The sequence below is a fragment of the Hippocampus comes genome, unplaced genomic scaffold (assembly GCF_001891065.2).
Source record: "Hippocampus comes isolate QL1 unplaced genomic scaffold, H_comes_QL1_v1.1 scaffold36, whole genome shotgun sequence".
NCBI lineage: Eukaryota > Metazoa > Chordata > Actinopteri > Syngnathiformes > Syngnathidae > Hippocampus > Hippocampus comes.
Window position 1 is genome coordinate 5844743 of NW_017805695.1, and position 24007 is coordinate 5868749.

Consider the following 24007-nt stretch of genomic DNA (forward strand, 5'->3'; position numbering starts at 1 on the left):
AATTTACATAATTTATGGTAAAGTTTCAGCATGCAATAAATGTAGAGAGCATATTGTAATTCAGTGTCGCTAGAAGAAGACATTAAGACACAATGCTTCACTTTTTTCCATTCATCATTTACACGTGCAGTTTTAGTTTTTACCTAAAATTGATTAAGATTGAGATCAAGAGGTTAAGATTTTCCATGATTTATGTACTGCTGTTTTACATATTGCTATTTTTTACTGCTCAGTACCAGTATACTGTTCTAGTTTGTGACTGCTATCTATGGAACTGGCTGCCGTGCCACAGAACCTCTTTGTAAAGCTTACGAACCTGTGAACATGAACACATTTCGTTGTGACAATAACTAGGTGGCAGAATGGCCAATCATCACTTTATCCTTCTTTTCCTCAACTGTGTGTCTCAGGTGATCCCCTGCGCCCAGAGGGATGCTTTGTACTGCCTCCATGAAAACGGCTGCATCACCCTTCGGGTGTGCCGTTCCACTGCAGCTCTTGAAGACGGATCAGCAGCAACAGGTATGCCTCCTCTCGTACATGCCGTGGGTGCCGTTTGGACTGTGGTCATTGACAACGCTAACTCACAGCAACGCTGCCTTCCCCTCTTCATTTACTAAGCCGTTGTATAGTTCATTCAGAGCCTGAAGCCTTTTTCTCTATGCTCCAGTGGGCATTCAGACTCTTACTATCTCATTTATCTTCAGCTTAGTGTTGCAGGCCAAGAGGAGTCTATTGTCTCAGCAAATGTCTCTCTCTTCCTCACTTCTTTTCTTGCTTCCCCGACATTTTCTTTTATGAGTCTCTCACACCCACATTTTAACGCATATTTCTCTTCCTGGTACTTATCTCACTAAATCCTCTCACTTTATTGTCCTGCTCTCATTTCACCTCACGCTTGGCTTTTCTACTTTGTACTTCAATTTATCTTTTTGACTCTTTTTTTATTTTATTAAGGACTAATCAATGCTTTATCCCACACTTGTCTCCCTTTATTCACATTCCCAACAGCTATCATTATGCTTCCCATTCACCCATCCTTTTCAGCCTGTCTCGGTCTTCTTTTCAGTCACACTAAGATCATTACTTCTTTTTCTTTCTCAGACCCTGAACAGAGTGCCCAGGAACTTGTGTATGACCTCCGCTCTCAGTGTGATGCTATCCGGGTCACCAAGACCGTCCGGCCATATCGCATGGTTATCTGCCCCGTCAACGAAAACAGCGCTGCTCTCATGGTCAGCGATGGTAGAGTCATGCTATGGGAGCTCAAAGCCTTGACAGGCAGAGCTACTGCCAATCCAAGGTACACCAGCGCACGCACACACACACACACACACACACACACACACACACACACAATATTTCTGCAGTCACACTCATTTACAGGCACAGGCTTGAAACGGATGTAAGGAGGTAACGGTAAGAGCCACGCTACTTTTTCAGTCTCCTTGAATAAACTTCCCTGAAAACTGCATAATCCTCTGACCTAGATTTAGGCTTCTTAGTGACTGGCACAGGTAGGCCAGGCAAGGACGTACTCTATCTCACTTTCCTTTGATAGAGGATTCCCAAGCCTCTGTTGAGGATTCATGACCGTATATCTCATTTTTCTATTTGTTTCCTGCGTGCCTACTATCAAGTTAATATAGGCGAATAAGTCCCAGCAGCATTACTGAAAACGCATGTCATGCTTCACTTTATGATACAACTGCCTCGTTTCACTAAATCTTCTTGAAATTCTCTTGGTTTCAGCTGGATGAAGAAGCAGTTCATGTGAAACTAAATGACAGACCAATGTTTGTTTATGTGCATCTCTGATCATTCTGACATTCAATGTACACATGTGAAAACCATACCACATTATGTATGGCTTAGTTCAGATAAATTTGATGATAATTCACAATTTCTTTGTGATGTCGTACATTGAGGAAGACATTACCCGTATGTTGTTTAGCTTGATTTAAGAGCATTCACTTTATTTTATACTTTACATTTTAAAGCCTCTTGGTATTTGACTTGATCAGATTGTCACGAATTATTTTTCTTTATGGAGCAATGTTAAATCATTACAAAATCATGTCTTGGTCAATTAAGAAAAAATAAATCATCCTGGCATTTGAATTATCACTTCCCATCTTGGTTTGAGTAGTTAATGCATGTCGTACTTTCATGATATATTGCATTAATATTCGACCTTGCCATATGTGTTGCAGTTCAGGATTGTCCCCACTCTACTCTCCGGTGTCCTTTTGTGGCGCTCCGCTGGCTCCAAACCAAAAACATATTCAAAATCTCTCTCTCAACAGCATGATAGGTACGACTGCACGCCATCAACCGCACCGTTTTGTGTCAACATCGTACACCTTTTTTCTGTAATCTTCTTAGTGTTATTTAATTTCTGTGGAAGACAGTCAGTTGGGCACAGGCCAAACCTATGTCTTTTATAAACAACCCTTACAAATCATATTCACGTTGTCCGTTGATCATTTTGGTGTTGGCATAAATTACAATTACAAGCATTATTTTCAGTGAGTGTTTTTCTCCTAATGTTGAGTGAAGAGAAGAAAATAAAATAAATGTCAGCTGTGCAAGATATATAACCCTGGGTGTTTAAAAATACAATGGGCATGAGAATGTAAAATATAAAAAGAAGATCCTTTGTGCTACATTTTATGATTTACTATTACTATACATTTAATAAATGAAACAAGTAGAGTTTAGTGGATGATTAATAATGATGCACTTGTGTAAACTACACAAATTGATTCAGTTGATTTTTTTTAGCATAAGACTGCAACCTAAAAAAAAGAGAGGGGAAAACATCAAGGTCTGAATATTTTAATTTAAAATTTATGGTGTGTTATTTTCATCTCAAGGTCAAACTTTAATAGCTGGTGAGGCCCCTCTTCCATCTTCCAACCAACAAGAAGTCCAGCTGAAGTTTCTGTTGACTGGTCTCCTCTCTGGCTTGCCACTGCCACCCTTTGCCATCCGCATGTGTCCACCTCTGACAACCAAAAACATCAACCACTACCAACCCATGCTGGCTGTTGGTAAGTTATGTTGCAAACACACACTCGCTTGTTAATGCATAAATACATATTTTCACACTGATTTTTTTGCTCCTTCTGGTCTGAACAAATTGATGGCTTTGTAAACTTGTTCTTCTACCCCCATGGTTTGATTTCTTTTCACGCTGTTGGAAAAAAAAAAACCTTGGAACGTCATATTGCATCATAACAAATCACACAAGATCACTCATTGGTTAGCAGTAAGCACAAGATTGTAAAAGTAGGGGAGATTTAGTGTATGGACTTCTTAGTAAATACATTTAAAAAGCGTTTAAGCTATGGCGAAAATGGATGGATGGATAATAATTACATACATATAGTAAATGGAAAACAATTTTGGTAAGGGAACTGTCTTACCAGATTACATCCTAATAGTTATATCACCATTACACTATCTTGTTTTATTTGAACCATATCAAAGCCACTTACATTAAATGGTCTCGGACATATGATTGTGATTTTTGTTCCTTTATAAGTTTGATTACTGACTGTGAACCACACTAGGTTACTTATAGAGTTCTATACGAAAGGGTGGAAAGCACCCTGACCTAAAATTTACAATATTAGCAATGCTGAAGTTGAAGGTAGATTCATGTATATTCAAGTTCAGCATAAGATGCGATTGATTCTCTTTTGCCTTACCTAGATAAATTAAGGTAAATGAATACAAAATATATATTTCTTTTAGACCATACGTTTGGAAAGTTGGCCGTTTACACATGTTGATACATGCCATATTGTCTTATCGGAAGCTGTTTACATGACGTTTTGAGCTCTTCTCAGAACCTCATCAGAGATTTGTGTACCCTCGGTTGGTTTTGTTGTTTCACCACTATTGCTTGTTTCAGAAACTGGTTGCATCATTGCTTTTGAAAGAGACAGCAAGGATAAATGAACTTTCTAGAGCACTACCCATATGCTGAATGAAAATGTTGTTATTCCTTTACCCTCTGGTTTTGTTGGAATGAACACGACCTGCTTGAAAACTAATGTCAGGCTCAATAGAGAAAAAAATATATATACTGGAAAGTGAAATTGCATGAGAGGTTTTTCTTGAAGGGTGGATCTGCTTTAATTAGACCAATAATACATTATGTCTTCAAATATACGTCATATATTGTTTTATTGTGTTAAGATCTGTTTTTTGGGGGGGAGGGGGGTTGCCTACCTGTGTTAAATTACAGTTTTTCAAAAAGAAAAAAAAAGTTAACCGTCTACACTCAGCTTCAGATTTGGGCTTTACCCATTTGACTGCATTTAAACTACTAAAACATGTAACCAACATGAAAGCCGAGGGCTGTCTTTGGGTGAAAAAGAAAATATGAAAGAATAAGGAACATGGGGGGGCGGGGAGGTTAGCTCACAGTAAACGCTCTACTGTATCCTACTCCACCCATTGTGGAAAGCTTTTACTTCCATCAACCTTTGACGTTGCATGAACATACATGATATGATACACACCAGGGAAAAGCCTCACTTTACTGTGAGTGTGGGAGTAGTTTTCATCAAGCAACAAATGTGAACATTATTCATTGATTTTACACTAGGGAAAAGTCCCAGCTGTGAAGAAGCGTGGGAGTTCATTTCATGACTATTATAAACTCTGTCCCCTTATTCATAAGACTTTGTTCTGTGACTGCACAAAGTATCGACATAGGGATATGCATTATATATCCTGTGACAGAAGTCAAAGTGGAATCAAGGTGAGACAAGGTCCTCTCTGGGGTGTGTGTAACACTAAATGTACAGCAGAGTTCAAATTCAATTTACCCTTACAATACAATACAATACATGCTGATTTATATAGCGCTTTCACAACAGCGGCAGCTGTAACAAAGCGCTTAACAAAACAGTTAAGATAAAGTAAAATAATAAACACAACACATAACATAAAACACGGACAGTCGTGCAGTCCTAACCACTTTTTCGGGACACGCTTTGTTGTTTGAAGCAGTTTGAGATGAAAGAGGAGAGAATCAAAGTGTCCTTTCACCAGTGGATCAGAGACTTAAGCAATCATTATACTGTAGGTAGAATAAATATGTGCTCAGATTTAGAGTGAAATTATCTGCGGATGATCAGATGAAAACGATTGATGACAACTTTCATGTTAAGACCTGATTTGTGAAAATTTGGGTGCACCAAACTTTTGTACTGGTGGCATCAGTGCAAAGAGTTAGTCTATAGCCCTGTTAAGTCGAAATAACTCAGTGCCCCATTTTAGAAATACACACGCTCCCTTCCAGCTCTGACCCAAAAGCACCGCACTGAAGACAAAAGCCTTCAGATTATTTTGATTTGATATTCATTGTATTTTTCAATTAATGATTTTCATTTTTGCAAGATGTGCAATTTTTAGAATAGCTAGAAAGAAATAAATGCAAGATGTTCATTTTTTTTCACATAGCAACTGGAATTAAAAATCTAAAATGTGTCTGATAATGCTGCTCTTATGAAAATCAATCTTTGTCATTTCAACACATACATACACTTTGACAAATTTGGCAAAAATGCATTTTTTTTAAATTGGAATTTAATTTGTTTTTTCTTGGGGGGGGGCAAGGATTTTCATTTTTCGGTGCATCCTTATTGTTTATTTTTCTTCATTGCTGTCTCTTGTCAGGTACAAGTAATGGGTCTGTCCTGGTGTACAACCTTACCAGTGGTCTTCTCCACAAGGAGCTCAGTGTACATTCTTGTGAAGTCAGGTAAGATGTGGAGCCACTGTGTACATTGCCATGTTTGAATATTATCTAATATCTATATTCTGTTTTTGTTTACATTTTACACCACATCACAACTTCATTGGAATTGGGGTTTGTTTTAATGAACTACCAATGTAGTTGAAAGCTCTACGTTCCATGGCTGGCACTATCCGTCTCAAATAAGAACATTGAGAGTTGGACAACAGATGCATCCCATATTCTGATACTTAATGATGGGTGACCAATGTTGTATTACCTAATAATGTAAATATCCGCATTTTTCTCCCAAGTTCTCTGTGCTATATTAAAAAATGTCCTCTCCATCTTTTTTTTAGGTCAAATGTAATGTATTTTTCCTGCTTTTTGCCATGTTTCTTGAAAAGTCAAGCCTTTGTATTTCCGGTGGTATACAATGTATGGCCCAAAATATACCTTCAAGCAGACTAGACTACTTGACTACTTTAACACTGGTATGATATCATTTCTCACACTGCTTTTGATTGGTTGATCATGATGTGTCATTGCGGATATAAAAGTATGAACTAACTGAGTGGTGGCAGTTGCTCAAAAGGGAAAACTTCACCCCGGCAGTTTTTATACTTGAAACTGAGCACTGTCATTGGTGAACTTAAATCCACCAGAGTAGAAGCTGTCAGCAGTGAAAAATGTCTCTCGTGGACAACATTTCTGCACACATTCTGTCTAACAACAAAGTATAAACATTCGAAGACTTCACCTATGACATCAAAGTTTCTCCCAGAAGATTTCCGTGGTGTACAGTACTGCCGTTGGTTCTAGAGCTAGAACTTGTGGCACTTCAGTCTTGGTGAAGAGACCTTTATGCTGATTAGCCAAGCAGCCGATGCCCCAACGCAGCCAAGCAGGCCAAACTATTTAGCATCCCATTTACATTTACGGGGAAAATTGACTAATTAATCATGTGGGTCCTCACCATCTCATTATGGTGCAGTTTCTGCTCTCGGAGTTAAAAAAATAATAATATTCATTTTGCACACTTGGCTGATTTGATTTAGTGTTCAATTTTGTCACTGCTTGTGTGTTCATTCCACAGGGGTATTGAGTGGGTGAGTCTCACCAGTTTTCTATCTTTTGCCACTTCCTCTCCCAACAACATGGGCCTGGTTCGGAATGAGCTGCAGCACGTCGATATGCCTACTGGTGAGAAACACGCAAACAGTACAAAGGGAATGAGTTTCTAAAGTTTGCGTGTGCAAACATGGTCGCAAACTGGATTGTTTATGCAAACAGATGTGAAATCTAATCTACTAATTGGGCGCAACCAGGATTGCATCTGCCAAATGGGATTCATTGCCTCGCATATAATTTTGTAGTCTATGGGTGGATTATATGTATGAATATGAATTTAGTCCCCGCGGTGGGAATTCTTCAAGGGGAGATGAATTGCGCTGCCTGATTTTGCGTCTTTCACGATTGTGTCTGACAGGCTGGTTCACACGAGCATTCATAGTGGTGCCAACGTTGCACAAAGAAAAGGAGTAGGAAGGAAGAGCTTTTCTGTGCATGTAAAAATTTTTTTTGAAATGCCAGTAACAAAAAAAATTAAATAGAAAATGCACTCAAGGCAAGTTAAATCAAACAAAACTTGTATTTCGGTTTTATGTTCCAAAATTATTGGAACAAAAAAGGTTTCTGTCAACAATTACAGTTTGTTCTGTCAGGGATCACTACAGCGTGTTGCTCTCGTGATTAGTTTGGCACAGTTTTTACGTCCAATGCCTTTCCTGATGCAACCTACCCTTTTTCTTTTTTTTTGGAAATGGCAGTGGTTCAGTCCTAACACTTCTAATTCCGTCACTTCAAACTTAATTTAGCGCTTGCGGTGCTCTCCCAAATTTTCCGTGGTGTAAGCTGTCATTAATTCACATCCACTTTCAATTCCAATACTTCAAATCGCGTGTGGCGCTTTCCTCCACTTTTCATGATGAAAACCATCAGAGCTCCCTCAAGTGCAAAACCCTCTTTTAAATACTGCACCACTTGTATGCCTTTTTTTCATCAGCTCATACAGTTTGTTAGCGTGAACACGCAATTTAGCACCCACTATTTAGGATCTAAGTTAGGTAGGTTTAAAAAGTTTGTAAGCGACCCATTAAACACCACTTTGAATTGGTATACCATATTTAGAGACAGCTGTAAAATAGACATCAAATCATGAACATGAACCAAGCGAAGCACCTCTTTTGGCGCGTGTGATAGAGTCCAACTGAATGGCACTCTTGTGTTAGTACTTCAACTTGGCAAGCTGCATGAGTTCTCGTTCAGTGGGTGCAATTTTGAGAAAACTGTACATTACAGCACAGGTAAGAGGAATTTGATGATTGTTTTCTTCCCCGAGGAGCCGGCATGAAAGTGAAATTGAAAGAATCTGTCTTTTCACAAGCGCATAAATGAGCTAACTTTCTCCCTTTATCTACTCTTTTCTTGCATGTGTTTTTCAGGGCGAAGTTTTGCTTTCAGAGGTGAGCGAGGGAATGATGAGCCACCCATTGAGATGATAAAAGTTTCACATCTAAAGTAAGTGTTCTGTTTTTCCAATTACCCACAAAACTAAGCATCAACATAATGCAGTTGTTTGTACCTACTGTATAGCATAAACATCAAACACTACTTGCTCTACTTACTCAGCGCCTGCGCTCTCATTGCTAAATGTGGTGCCAAGACAGATTCTGTCTTGGGCCAGATTTTGAATTCATTTCCTTATTTATCACACTGTCAGATTATCACATCATACCAATTTTATCTCAAAGACAAGTAAATATAAAATTCAGCTTCTCAATATTGGTTTTATTAGTTAATGGGACAAAAATTAAAACCCATCTGACCCTGTATGAAAATTAATTGCCCCCTGAACTGAATAAGTGGTTGTGCCAGCCTTGGCAGCAGAACTGAAATCATGTGTTTGCCATAAATGGTGATGAGTCTTTGATCGTACTATAATGGAATTGTGTCCCACTCATCTTTACAGAATTGATTTAGCTCAGTCATATTGGAGGGTTTTTGAAATTGGACTATTTAGGGTCACATTACAGCATCTCTTGAATTTAATTCCAGACTCTCTTTCTGCTTGAGTTGAGGGCACGAAATGGTGTGCAATTATTTTACCTCCAGGATTTTTTGGGGTAAACCACATAATTTATTGTTACATTAATCACAGAAAGTCATCCAGGTCTTGCAGTAGCAAAGCAGTTCCAGACTCTGAAGTTGTCACCACCACATTTGACTGTTGGACTGATGTGTTTTTTTTTTTTTTGTTCTTATCCCTTTTTAAAGCATCAAATTCTTGATTATTTTTATGGAAGATGTAACAGGTAGCACGCACATCTTCCAAAAAGTCTTTGTGTTCCATTATGTCAAAAGTGTTTTTTGCCTTGGAGCTCTCCCATCCATGCCATTTTTGATCTTTGTCTTTCTTACTGTTATATGATGGTGGCCAAGAAGGCCTGATGTTCTTTGGATGTAGTTCGAAGCTCTTTGGTGACCTGGATGAGTTCTTGCACTCATGGAGTAATTTTGGTTCGCTGACCACTGTTCCCAATTTTCTCCATTTGTAAATTATGTTTTTCAAGTGATTCATCATTGTGGAGTTTAGCCTTACAGGGAACAACTGGGCAATTCTGGGTTTTCAATTAATCTTGCATCGTTTTGTTCAGCAGGTACAAGAGGTCACTTTCAGGGCAGGGCAACATGCGGAGACTGCCCGAAATAGATACCAATATTTAAAATGTCAGACGAATAGAACACAGTTTTTTCACCAAGTGAAATTTTAGTGAAGTCCACTAAAACTTGACCATAGCCATGATTGGCATTTATGATAAAATGTCAGAATAGAAAGCCATTACCGACGAGGGTTAGTGATGATCAAAACTTAATGTGTGACATTAGACAAAGGTTGTGTAACAGCATCAAAATTACAGCAAAGCACAAAATGTTACCATTACATTTGCATAAGACTGCATCTGTGCAACTGTACCTTCACACTTATAATACTACTAAAACAAGTTGATCATGAAATACAAGATAACATGATGCAATTCACTGAAGCTGCCTATTACGATTGGTACTCCAAACGTATGGCAACTAAAGATATATATATAACATAAAGTTTCTTGTCATGGTTTTGTCATTTCCCACATTCATCCTCAGGCAGTACCTGGTAGTGGTGTTCAGAGACAAACCGCTGGAGTTGTGGGACATCAGGACAGGGACACTTCTTCGAGAGATGGCAAAGAACTTCCCTACTGTTACAGCTCTGGTACAAAGATGAAGACTTTTTTTTTAAATTGTCCTATGTATTGAATGATATGAATTGGCTCATCTACAGTCACTAAAATTGAAAACCATATGACGTTTGCGGTCTTCTGTTTGTGTCCATATTTAGCCCATTATAATCCCTTCAAGTGCTAAACTAAAACATGTTGATGACGTCTCATTGTACTAACCTTCTTTCTTCTACATCTTCCTGAGCTCATGTGGGCACTTGGAATGATTTCTCTTACAAAATATCCTTGCTCAGCAAGACACTGTGGCATCTGTAGTCCAGCTATGCTCATAAAAGAAGAGCTATGTGGGACAAACTTTACAGTGGTGCTGTAAAAGCCTCTACAGAACGAATAAAACCGACAGTAGCCTTAATAATACATGCTGGCCTTCCTTACTACCGTATTGCTGTCTTATTTCCATATTGATTGCAAACTTGAGGTCCAAGACCACCATTACAGTATTCCACCAGTTGCTCCTTGGGAGTAAGGTTGGGGAGTCACTCTTGTGTGCTTTACTTTTATGTGAGAATAAAAACACATACATTTCCTCAGTTGCTTTCTGCTTTCAACCCTACAGTGGTTTGTCTTGATTTGCTTTTGTCTTGGTTTGCTCCTCACATATCACAATTTTTGTGTTTGTTCAGGAATGGTCTCCATCGCACAACTTGAAGAGTTTAAAGAAGAAGCAAATGGCAGCGAGGGAGGCCATGGCTCGTCAGACAGTGTCAGACGCTGAGCAAAATAGTGTTGAATCTTCAGTTATCAGGTCAGCACTCAAAAGCCTCCGAAATTCGTTAGTGTATGTGTCACATACTGTTGCTTCAGATGAGCATTATACAAAATGCATACGTGAGGGAATTGTACATTTGTTTGATTTCTCCACTAGTCTGCTTCAGGATGCAGAGAGCAAGTCAGAAACCACCCAGGCCATATCTGCCAGGGAACATTTTGTGTTTACTGACACAGATGGGCAGGTCTACCATATCACTGTAGAGGGCAACACTGTCAAAGATGGGGCCCGTATCCCTCCTGATGTGAGTCCAGTCTATGATACTTTTTTTGTTTTGTGTCCTGTTGTCCATTTGGCTCTCTTTTTTTCCCATCAAGTCATTCCAATGCCTCGTAACTCTGAATTATGAAGAGTCGGTATAAGTTTAATTAGTGGTGATTACAGGCTACAAGTGTATGGTATTTTTATATATTGATTTCTATTTGCAGGCAATAGGGACCATGCGGGCCCACGAATACTGAAAATTTGCATATAATTGAGAGCTATTGAAATGCATTTGAAAAAGGGGAAAAACATGAAACATGAACATAAAAATAAAAAATAAAAAACGCGGTTGGTTCCCAAATCCCCCCCCAACAAAAAAACATTCAAAATATCTATCTATCTATCTATCGATAATTCTTTTTTTCACTGGTAATATGTTGGTTTGGTTGCAACTTCTGTAAAGTATAAAGTATTTATAAATCCTCAGTTCACCTTTCCGTAGGTACTTAAGGTGTCAGGATTACTTGTCTATAGTATTACAGTGTCTTCGAGCTCAATTTTTTATAACGGGACATCACAATCATATCACATTCTATGTCTAAGTAGTAGATTGGATTCTTAAGCAGTGTGTTTTCTCCCTCTCTCAAGTATCTTTTCATACCACAGTTGTAGAGACCAGAGGGCTACCCAGGGATTTTAAGTCCTTCATAATTTCTTCATGACTGATGCAGATTCATTTCACTTAGATTTGCATACCCCAAAGGCTTTGCAGCCTTCATATCTGTGTCAGCACACTGACAGAAACTTTCCAAAAATGTTTTATCCTGTCAGCCACACCATACAGACTTGGAGGTGAGACGCATGCAGCGACTCCACAGCACCAGTCTTGTCTAGTGATGTAATCTAATTTATACTCATCCATGTTTACCACCTTTCTGTCATAAATATAAATACGCCGTATCCGGTTATCACTCACATCCAAAACACAAATGCCTGTGATGGTTTTATATAAGAGAAGGTTTGGAAATGTGGGATTGTCATTTTCTCATGCTCATTGAATATGTTGCAGGGCAGTATGGGTAGTATTGCCTGCATTGCATGGAAAGGTGACACCCTGGTGCTCGGTGATGTAGATGGAAATCTTAACTTCTGGGACCTTAAAGCACGCTTGTCTAGGTAATTTGTGTTTTTATTCCCTTCCTGCATCATTCATTTATTCTCATAAGGATTTTGGAGAATGGAATTCACTTTCTGTCTTAGTCTTATATAGTATTGACAAGTCTTTTTTTTTTTTTTTTTTTTACATTCTTTTTGTGCTATCTCAAGTGCACAATACACCACCGCATTTCATGTATTTCAACTACTGTGTATGAGCCCATGAAATAACTTGCATTGCAGCCAATCTATATATATATATATATATATATAAAAACAAAATATTTGTCTTAAATTGAATTCCTAAATCTTTGATTTGATGAATCCTGCCAAAACATTTGCAACTTAAAAGCATTGTTTATAGACATATAGAACTGCTTTAACCCTAGAGTGTAGTTTTTCTTGTGGCCAAAAATGAAAATCTGAAAAAAAAAAAAACAATTTTTCGATGATTGAATGTCCCAACGTCATCGGTATTTAGGGGAATCCCAACTCACCGTGGCTGGGTGAAGAAAATTCGCTTTGCACCAGGAAAAGGCAACCAGAAACTCTTGGTTATGTACACTGATGGAGCAGAGGTCTGGGACACGAAAGAGGTATGGATGCGTCGTGTGAGCTTGTGTGACCATCTGATGAGAAAAGGGTTTTCTTTGTTTGTTTTTGTTTTGTGGTGCTGTCTACATATCTGTAATGCTCTAAATTTCCATTGATCAGCATCTTCTTTCAAAGGTGTCTGACATGCCTCAGGTCTTTGTTACCGATTGCAGTTGTATGATTGCAGTTGTAACATACGTGTTCGATTCCCAAGACCACGTTGAACTGTAGCTCATAGAACATTGTATGACACTTGATATGTGGACGTTTTCTTTAATTTTACGTGTGGCTTGATTGGTAGGAATGAATTAGTTTAGTTTACTAAAAAAAAATAGCGAAAAAAATACACCTCTATATTGATAAAATTTGACCTTTATGCCAACATTTTCAGCACACGGGTAGGTCCGTGCTAAGTCCAACAAGACATGCCACTCAGTTGACATTAAAAACAAACACCGTGCCAAGTATTTTTCACGGGCAACAAGAGGGAGATGAGCTTAACTGCTCGAGAGAGGGTCTGCTTTCTCACAAACCTTCTGCCATTCCTGGCGGCAGTGGCAGCATTGTGGGCATTATGTCAATAATGCGAGCGGAGACTGCACTTGTAAATTAAGCTGCTGAGACACTGGACAAAAAGCAGCTCTCTGTACATCGGAAGGTAGGAAGACATACTGTGTTGATTCCAACATTGTTCATGCGTGTTTCGCTGGCAAATGAGCACCATGTGTGCTCCACTTCCGGGTCCATGTTTTTCTCCAAAGTGGATTTTATGCCATCAAAAGACCATCCAGTGCTGCATCTTTCACATCAAAAATGGAATCTTTTTCAGGAAACTTATTTTATAGTATTGGCTGGAAACAATATGGTTTCATTGCTTCAGGATGAACGCGATCCATGCCGTGTGTAGTGTAGTCAAAAGCTTACACGCATTATGCTTGTCTGGTGATCATTGAACATGGTGGGCAGCTATATTATTTTTAAAATCGATATTAAATGCATAATAAAAATTAATGAAGGTATCAAAGTAATTAAAAACACATTCACTTTTTACTGCTAGGAGTGACATACATATGTGAAATATCCCTTTGAGCAAATATTCATATTGAATGCAAAATTGCTCTGTACAAACGCACAGTCAAGGTTTTTAACAAGCTTTGCATGGATAAATAGAAGTGCAAAGCAAGCAGCATGGATGTTCATTATTCCTTAAAGCGTTTTTAATCCAGACTTGGTTTTTGCCAAGTGTTTGTAACGGTCCTATCAAATAATATTCGATGTTGATTATATCGTATAATATACTCTAGCAATATTATAAATAATAGCAGTATTGTAAATCATATTTTTAGCTCAACTTCCTCCTTTCAACTACTTGAACAGACTTGACTATATTTTACTTTGTATACTCACCCTACTTTTTTCACCAGGAATGAGATATGGACCCAGCAAAGGTGGACACAGGTTTATTTTCTTGTGTATTTAGCAGTGTAGGCTGCAGGAAGATGGGCGGATACTTTATGGGAACCGAGATAAGATGCACTGCTCACTCGCCAATCGTAAAAGGCAGATAGATCAAGACGCAGAGGGGAACAGTCATAGAAGCAAGGGAGGAGCAGGAGAAATCTCCCAAATGCTTTAGCACTCTGCTGACAGCTGCTTATACGCTCACTTCAGCACATTCCCATTAAAAGCCAGAAAGCAGTTTGCACCCCTTGACAAGGCTGTTTGCTGACAGTCTTCCCTTCTCCATCCCACATTTCATTTATTCGGTGGGGTTTAAGGTTTTTGTCAAAACTAATTCCTCCATATGACAACTCTGATTTTTTAAGTTACTCTTTATGCAGGATCCCAAGAAAGTAGCTTTCCACTAACGTCAATGGTTTGTGTTGATCTTCATTGGTTATAACCTCTTGTAGGTCCAAATGGTCAGCAGCATGCGCATTGGGCGCAACGTCAACTATCGCGTCTTAGACATTGACTGGTGCACTTCAGACAAAGTCGTGCTGGCTTCAGATGACGGGTGTATTCGGGTGTTGGAGATGGCCATGAAGTCCGCTAGCTATCGTATGGATGAACAAGATCTCACCGGTAAGCTACGAACTGAAAATTAATCATGTAAAAGACAGATAAAAATAGAATGCATGGTCCTTTTCATTTGAAATTGTCGCGTTGTAGTTCTGCTCTTCCAGACACTTACTTTCTGTGTGCTCTGTGACCAATTTGTCCAGATTCAGTGTGGTGCCCCTATCTGCTGCTACCCCGAGCTGCTCTCACTCTCAAGGCTTTCCTCCTCCTGCAGCCGTGGTCAGGGACCTTCACGATGGACATTACACAAGTGTAAGTGTAAGAATTTGTTTCGGCGCGTATATCTCAAGCAAGAATAGATCGTACTCATTCCCCTAAATCTGACTTTAGAGCATACATACCGTATTTACAAACAGATATTTGAACTGTGGCATCCAGAAGAGACCTACAAATGTTAGATTTTCAAGCAGGAATGTTCTTCAAAACAAATATTAAGTAACTTTTCAAATTGTGTCTTCTAAATTAGGTTTTGCGATGAAACAAAAATTGGCAACTATGTCCTTATGGCTGGGAGCTTTTGTTCTTGCTCCCAGCCATAATACCAGGATCACTGCTGAGTGATGTGAAAATTCCATATCAGGATTATCATGACCAAAATTATCATAATTTTTGGTCTTGCCATGATTGTACAAAAAAATGTAAAGAAACAACAAAAATAATTGCAAAATGTTTTATTTTTTTAAAACAAAAAATATAAAAACAGCAACTTCCGCCTATATATGCAACGGTTTCCGCCTTATGCACATTGCCAATGATGGTTACACAGCGTGAGAAGAATCGTTTGTAAATTGAGAACAGTATATCAATAGAGGTAATTTTTCTCAGAAAATTTGGTTCCTAATCTGAATTGTTCATTAAAAGAGAGATTAGTTACCCGAGGTTCCACTGTACTTTATCTACCGTATTAAGAAATAATATTTACTCACCACAGATGTAATCTGCAAGTTCAAGTTGTATTTCAGTTCAGCAACCAATGGACATCACTTTGTTTGCCTTTGCAGAGACTACAGTGAGAAAGATGAGATAAAAGGGCTGATCCAGGAGCAGCTCAACTCTTTGTCAAAGTAAGTGTTTACTTTGTTTTGTCTTTAGAAGCAGTGAAAGTATAGGTCATTTTCTATGATGATTATAAGAAATCCAACAATAGTCATGCTGAGGATTGCCATGCCGACATAGATGCAATTTGCTCTGGTGTTACTGTGCATCTCTGGTTGACTCCCCAGTGACATGAAGTGTGTGCTCCAGGACCCAGAGCTCAGTCTGCTGCAGCGCTGCCTTTTGGTCTCACGGTGAGTTGCTGTCAGCATACATTTTCCTCGCTTCTTGAGGCTTTTCCAACTTTCTGTACTTTTAAACATTCCATAGCAGCATTTGTAGTTTTAGTAAACTCGATTTAAAAAAACACTGTCATTGCTGTAATTACGTTTTACAGTGTTTTTTTTTTTTTTTTTTTTTTTTTTTTTAAATTGCGTAAAGCATCTTTCAGTTCATATAATGTATTTATTATTTCTATTTTGGAAAGGATACGACAAAATCATTTTGTTAATTGTACCCTTATGGTATCCTATGATTGACATTTGCAAAGATTCTAACCATATAGTCATTTGCAAATTGGACTCAACATTTGCGTTACCTTGGTAGTCTGTGGAGGTGGGGGGGGGGGGATCAATTGTTCATCAATTGTTGTTGTAAATCTCGATACAGTACTGTGCATAAGTCTTTGACACCATTATACAATAGACAATATCTAAATATAATTCGGTTGGCTCATTCATGGCTGCCAGGACCTCTGCCAAAGGCAGAACTGTGAATTGCATTCATGGAGTGTCTCTATTTTGAATTTGTTTGCGCATCTCTTTGTTAGTTGTCATCCTACCGCCTGAGTCATGGAGAATAGTTGATTAGATGGTGGGGATGCCATTATGTTTCTGGGGGGTGGACTCAAATGGTGTAAATAATGTACTAGTAATTGAATGGGTTCTTTCTTGGCCTATGCATAAAAAAGAAGAGTTTGGTAGAAATGTATTTCATGTTTTTTCCAGCTGTATCCATCATACAATTTTCTCATCTTCTATGTCAAAATGGTTGCTACGTAAAAGGTCATGAAAAGAGTAACCAGTGCTAATTTACGGTTGTTACAGCATATGATAAGTTGATGGCAACATACTCAAATGTGGTTTTTTTTTCCATTTACAGTATGTCCTCCTTCCAAGAAATTTTTTTCTTGACAATTACTGTAAATTGATTTTTCTTGGTAACAGCATTCTCTTCAGACCACATATGTGTTCTCAGAATCGCCAACCCTTCTGCTGGATGCAGCCAGACCATGCACTCCATTTTTGCATGAATTGCTTCAGAATACGATCAACAATGAATTCCAGAAAACTTACGAATCAGTTAATTGACAACATGATTATAATGCCTATCAAATGAGGCCAGCAAATGAGTCACCCTGACAGTTCATTGTAATCCTCCAAAATGTGTTTTGTTGAATTGCACATTGTCTTGCATCATGACAAAAAAAAACACCACATGACAACAGGTGTTGACAACATTGGTTGCTTTATTCCAGCTCAAAATTTTCCCAGCAAATCTAGAGCAATTCTCTCTGTCTTGGTTGCAATTTATTTGGGGAGAATGAAGGACACTTTTGGCTTGCAAATAATGAGAATGCTATCATAGAGCTCATGAATCTGTAATGTCTCTGCATCTGGCCATCCTGAGATATCATGCCACTGTTAATGTGGCTCGGTAACCTAGCAACAGCTATGTGTCTGTGCAGAATTGCTAAAGGAGGCTCAGAGTGGTAAATGATGAGAAAAATAACAGGAGGATGTGGTTGGGCAGAGAGATGGTGAGATTGGAAAAATGTGTTCCAGAAAGATGCAGGAAGTATGATCATTAGAAAGCTGATATTACAAAAACAAACCATTAATATGTTGATTTTGACGGAGGTGGTGATATGGCAACCCGCAGGCTGTTCGGAGACGAGTCTGACCTTCACTTTTGGACAGTGGCTTCACACTACCTCCAGTCATTTGCCCAGGCTCGTCAGCTCAGTGTGGCCACGGTGGAGGGTGAGATTCAAAGTGAATTAGCTCAGCAGTCGCCTCAGAATCACCTGGACATCTGCCACGACATGCTGTGTGAGAGCTCCTATTTCCAGGTCAGTGAAAAGAGTTCAGAATCTCCCTTTTTTTGGTTTGACCAACGATTGTTAAGAAACTCCTGAACATCAAAAAGTCTTACTTGTTAGTTAAAAATTGCTTACTATTTATTCAAGATCCAAAGGTAGAATCCAGGTTGGTTATTGCGCCTATCGGCGTCAAACAAAATAAATTGTCCACACTGGCAGGGATCAGCGGCATCGTAAAGCTAAACTAACTCTCTGGGGCAAACACACGCTTTCATGTGTGACGGAATGACAGAGAGGCCTATGACAGGTGTTGATGAACTGCCAAGATGGGCTTCATTGACCATAATGCTGAACAGTTGATTTAAAACTCAATAGCTGGTTAACTGTTCACAAACAAAGTACGGGTGCATCCACTTGAGGCTGAAAGAACCCACTTCTGGTTGAAATGCTTGACAAATCTGCTTGCCCCAACAAGACGCATGCACACTCCCACATCAAAGATGTTGAATTTAATGAGATCACGAATATCTGATTTGAAACAGACCCAACTCCAGGTGTGGTCTTTGCCCAGAAACTGATGGGTCCTCACAGAAGCAGCGAGGCTGATATTACGCTGAAATGCCTGGGGCTGCTTTGATACAGCAGATGGCACCTTTTATGCATTAACCAACTTCCAGCTGTACTCGCATATGTACAGTGTAAAATATAAAATAATGAAAAAAAACATGTATGAGTCCAGGCCAAATCTGTATTTTAAAAAAATTAAGTAAAAAAAAAAAAAAAAAAAAAAAAACCCACATCCGGTCTTATTTTCGGGGACATCATAAAAAGTGGCACACCTTTTTTATGTCGGGGCAAGTGTAATTTACCTTGTTTGTGACTTTGGTGGATTGCGCTATGCCTTGATAGGTGTTTTGGCATACTGTATTTGATTGCACGCCCCCGGCGCATCTGGCAATTTGGTGATTGTCACACATTGCCGCATGTTCATGGGTGGAAGGTGGTCTCCAGGTGTCCATCCAAACCGCAGCCCACTTTGCATCATCTGCAGTGGAGATCTTCTTTTAGTGTGAATGCACTTTGCAGGCGCCACTCCGCTGCATTGACCTTCCACCACGTAAACCGCGGTTCTCTCTGTGCTGAATTTAAAGGGTAAAAGTTGGGAGCCGGGACTTGCTGCGTTCACTTCCACAATGGTGCACAAAGGTGCACATGTGCTCTTCCATCCGCACTAGTCGAGCACATTTACAAAAGAACGAAAGCTCCACGAACGCACTTAATCCTCGACTTTTGTTGGCCAAAATTATTACTTCTCGTTGCTTTCAGGTCTGAAGCACTTAGTGAGTAATAATGTTTTTAAAATCTATTTTTATATATTTATTATTCAACATTCAACCCATTCGCTCAAAGGATCCTGAAAAAAAAATGATTGAAGATGACAATTCATTCCTGGTTGGCATATTAAACACAACACTTAGTGAAGAGACATTTGCTTCGATTTTGAATGAATGGAGAGTTTCAGCACTTAATTAACATTCCAATGTTAAAATGATTGGATTGCCTTCACTTAAATTACAAGCTGACATGAAATGTTTCTTTGTTTTCGTTCAGACAAATAAAGGAAGGGAGGTAGAAGGTGAAAGTATTTAACTCTTCCTCCCAAATAGAAAGTAAGAAATAGATAAAAGATTGAGGGAAAAATTTCAATATGCACTCTCTTTCCCTGCAGCAAGATCCTCTATACCACTTAATCTGAGTATCACCGTGAGTTGAAGCCGATCCGAGATGATTTGGGGCAAGAGGTGTAGTACAGCACTCATCGGTTATTTAGATTCTTCTGATGAACCTGATACATGCTTTCAGAATTTGGGAGAAAACCCACAAAAGCATGTGCATAACATTCAAACTCTACACAGAAAGGCCAGAGCTCAGATTTGAACGCAGAACCTTTGAGCTGTGAGACAAATATGTAAACCATTATTTCATTATGCCCCGGAAGATGAACAAATTAAGAGAAATATCTTTGAGATGGCATTAGAGTAATAGAAATGTGACTTTCTAATTTCCGCTGGATAGGGTCTTTCTGTAACTGCATCATAGGCACCATGACTTACAAAAAGATGATGCATGATTTTGTTTTAATGAAAGTTTCTACTTCCATCTTAATAAGGGGCCACACAGAGAGCATAAATAGAAGGCTTTCAAAGAACCACCCAGTCGTTCTGTAGCTGCATTTGTCTTGTGTTGTCATAAAACAGCCACAGTGGCGGCAGCCCGGCTGTAATGACTAATATCTAAGCCTCCAACGGAGTGCGCACCGCTCCGAAGCTTTAAAACACAGTTGATTGATGCCCTCGGCTTTGACTCACCGAAGAATTGAGCCTAATTACATGCAAAAAAAAAACCTAAAACTTTTTCTTACACAATACATATTTGCACATTGCCGTACACATCATTTGTGTCTATCTCTCTGTCTTCTATTTTTCCTGCTATTCCCACATAAATAAAGAGCTTTCTGACTTTGAAATCTCTTTGTTCTAATGTTAAAAAAATAATAATAAAGTATATCCCCCCAAATTAGATGCGTGCTGCGCTATAACAATGAATAACGCACCATTTTTCAGGACTGCAGCACTGAGAAACATGAGCAACTCCTGAATATTTTACAGCCTTCATAATTAACCTGAAATTATCTCTATGCAGTATTCACATCTGTATAATTGTAGTTACATACTGTATTAGCTCTTCCTAATCACGAGATTGATTCCCCGTCGTATATGAATGGTTTTCCAGCCATGCGATGACTTGCTGACACTGATCTTTCGTCTTCAAAACCTTCGTTTCTTTACAGAAATTCCAGTTGGATCGTGTTCACCTGCAGGAAGTGAAGCGCACCAGTTATGAGCATACTAAGAAATGTGCTGACCAACTCCTCCTTCTGGGTCAGGTAAGTAATCCACTACCATTGAAAGTCTTACAGCAACCCTCAAGGGCCAATAAGTATTTGAATTTTTATATATATATATATATATATATATATATTTTTTTTTTTTTGTGTGTGTGTGTGTGTGTGTGTGTGTGTGTTGATACAACACCACAGTGAAATGGTTTCGCAAAACTCTTAAGGAAGCACATCTAGTGCCTCAATTTTCAGGGGCCCAAAACACATTGGGACCAGTGACACACATTAACTCTTTCAGGGACAGCGATTACTACAGTGGACATTTTACTGTATCAGGTTACAGGGTGCATGAAAGGGTTACAAGTAAAATCAAAATATGCCTCTGTTGTCAACACATGAAAAAGATTATTCAAATGGCCATTACTGAAATTACGCTATAAATCATTTGGGTGCCCTACATACAGTGAACGAAACAAAGAAGTGACCAATTGACACTTTATTTGTCATTGACATATACTGTACAAAATAATGAGATCAATACAAGCGTTGTTTAAACATGCCTGCCTTCCATTCATGCATTTTCAGACCCGCTAATCCTTACGTTTGGCAGAGTATACCCTCATCTAGTTGACAGCCAATCCCAGATGTTTGCCTTTACAAAGCTTACTCTATAAATGCTCACTTGAGACTATCAGCTGTTCCAAGTATTTTGTTCCTCATGTATCAAAATGAGCTCAATAAAGTACGTATTACAGTGTACATAATATTGTGGGTGGGCATGTTAGGTTGCTGTTGCCATGGTAGTGTGGACACCCATTTGTGGCAGGACGTTTTGTGGCTCGTTCGGTTAGCCGTTTTTGGCTTTATGTTGTAGGCCAAATGAGGCAAGATGGAGGATAACAGCTCCCTCGTTCCTCTTTAGGATCTCTAGCCATGGGGATTGTAGTCACCTCCCAATGTCACTGTTCCCTCTGTAATCACAGGCTGCAATCAGCAGGCTTTGTATTGGATGTGTCGCTCCTATCTAGGCAGAAAGGCAGAGGTCAGTCAGCTCTGACACGAGCGCACAGTCTTTATGACCACCAGATAAAAAGGGTGATAATAAATATAATACCCCTACAGTTTGGTCATTACTTTCTGCGTTTCTCGGGCTGCTGTTGCCATCCTCTACACCTCAATCATTACCTTCTATTGTACTTCGGTCTTGCTTTCAGACGGACCGTGCTGTCCAATTATTGTTGGAGACGAGCGCAGACAATCCCAGCTACTACTGTGATTCCCTAAAGGCCTGCCTGGTGACCACCATCACCTCCTCTGGTCCCTCCCAGTCCACCATCAAACTTGTAGCCACTAACATGATCGCCAATGGCAAGTTAGCAGGTATGGTTTGACCACTCACAGCGACTTTTACTTTACTTTGTACTTTGAAGGGGTGCATGCCTGTCTGCCAAGGTCTGCTTTTCTTAAATTGAATCAGGAATACTCCAGGCTTGCAATTGCTCGAGATGCATTTTTGATGTGATTCATCACTGTTGTGGTGTCTCATACGAAACACTCACACACAACATCCCTTTTGGATCTGATCCAAGTATAGCATTGAGAGTATGGCAGATTTACAGTGTCGAAATGAAGTGATGTGTACTTTTGTCACCCGTTATCACATTGCAACTTTGCATCCCGCTGTTTTACTACCAGAGGGGGTGCAGCTGCTTTGTTTGATTGACAAGGCTGCAGATGCTTGCCGCTACCTGCAGACCTACGGGGAGTGGAACCGCGCTGCCTGGCTTGCCAAGGTAACTCAGCAGCAGTGTGACCATCAACAAGTATCAAATACTTTCTTGGGGCAAGGGGGGTTATTTGTGTGTTTGTTTAGTTTTTTTTTTCCGGGGGGGATATGATTAGATGTTGGATGGGATGAATGTTGATAGCACCTCAGCATTCACAACAATTCATTCCATTCGATTTATGATACTTGTGAATTTATTATTGTGTCTTTTCCATGTGTAGGTCTGTAATCTAGTCCTACCAGGAAAGGTTTACTCATCTAAGAACATCATGGAAGTTTTCTGTGTCAGTTTAGTGGCAAACTGCAATATAATGAATTATGAATGGAAGCCTGTGCTCCTGGATAGATGCAGGCAAAATGAGTCCCTGTTGCAGTGCCCAAGTTGATGCATCTTTGCGGCATACTATTAAGAGCACTCCCAACATTGAATGTTAGTTGTCACCACTTCAGTTTCTGTTACCTAATCTACCTGGCACTGAAAATACGGACACATCCTGAATCTAAAAAGATATATACAATGCTACTTGACAATTGACACTGTCAGTGACCTATTAATATAACATTACATTGTTACCCTGCCACTGAAGGGGGATAGGAACAGGAACTCTGCCGCGAATGGTGAAAGTCTGCAAGGAATTGGTGCCCCCCTAAAAGGTTCAAAATTGCCCATAGATGCAACAAGAAGCACCACTGTTGTTTAAATTAAGCTCCTCAATTTATTTCAACGTAGTTCCTTGGCACCAAGGTGCCACAAGATGGCAGTGAAGCACTGCTTTTGTCCAAAAGAAGCACCTCACCTCACTTTGGCATACAGTAGCTCCTTGGCACCATGATTCAATAAGATGGTGCCACAGCAACACTTGAACAGCTCTAGCCTGAGCACAAAAACAGCAAAAAAGATTGGTTTCTGTATTATTGTACTGTTTTTTTATTACAGGGGCATAGAGACCGAATAGTGACAATCCGTGTGTAATTGACTCCCCCGTGAAAAGGTCTATAATTGCCTTTTCATGACATTACATGTTGGCAAAGCACTATTTTTCAGTTTGACGAGGGTCTGGCTTGTCCAACTTAAGCTCCTCTTCATACTTCAATGTAGTTTCATGGCATCACAATTCCACAAGATGCTGCCAAAGCAATACTTTTGCACTAGAATGGGCTTTTGACTGAGCACAAAAACAGCAAATAACTAAGTTTTTAGAAAATATTAAAGGTTGAAAAACTTTAAATGGGTGATTTTACAAGTAGCAGATATGCAGGGGAACAGTATTGTTTGTGGTT

General features: G+C 39.3%; 1 protein-coding gene across 1 annotated transcript in view; it reads left to right on the plus strand.

Moving 5' to 3' along the window:
• Positions 1-24007, plus strand: part of wdr11 (WD repeat domain 11) — a 40130-nt gene that overhangs the window by 11938 nt on the left and 4185 nt on the right. The window contains exons 7-26 of the mRNA XM_019882144.1: positions 411-522; positions 1105-1303; positions 2214-2314; positions 2877-3053; positions 5695-5779; positions 6849-6955; positions 8257-8332; positions 9962-10070; positions 10722-10843; positions 10964-11111; positions 12141-12247; positions 12708-12822; positions 14734-14905; positions 15046-15154; positions 15904-15966; positions 16126-16191; positions 17879-18068; positions 20890-20985; positions 22155-22320; positions 22636-22733. Of these exons, the coding sequence (XP_019737703.1) occupies positions 411-522; positions 1105-1303; positions 2214-2314; positions 2877-3053; positions 5695-5779; positions 6849-6955; positions 8257-8332; positions 9962-10070; positions 10722-10843; positions 10964-11111; positions 12141-12247; positions 12708-12822; positions 14734-14905; positions 15046-15154; positions 15904-15966; positions 16126-16191; positions 17879-18068; positions 20890-20985; positions 22155-22320; positions 22636-22733 (2418 nt within the window). The remainder of the gene's footprint in view (positions 1-410; positions 523-1104; positions 1304-2213; positions 2315-2876; positions 3054-5694; positions 5780-6848; positions 6956-8256; positions 8333-9961; positions 10071-10721; positions 10844-10963; positions 11112-12140; positions 12248-12707; positions 12823-14733; positions 14906-15045; positions 15155-15903; positions 15967-16125; positions 16192-17878; positions 18069-20889; positions 20986-22154; positions 22321-22635; positions 22734-24007) is intronic.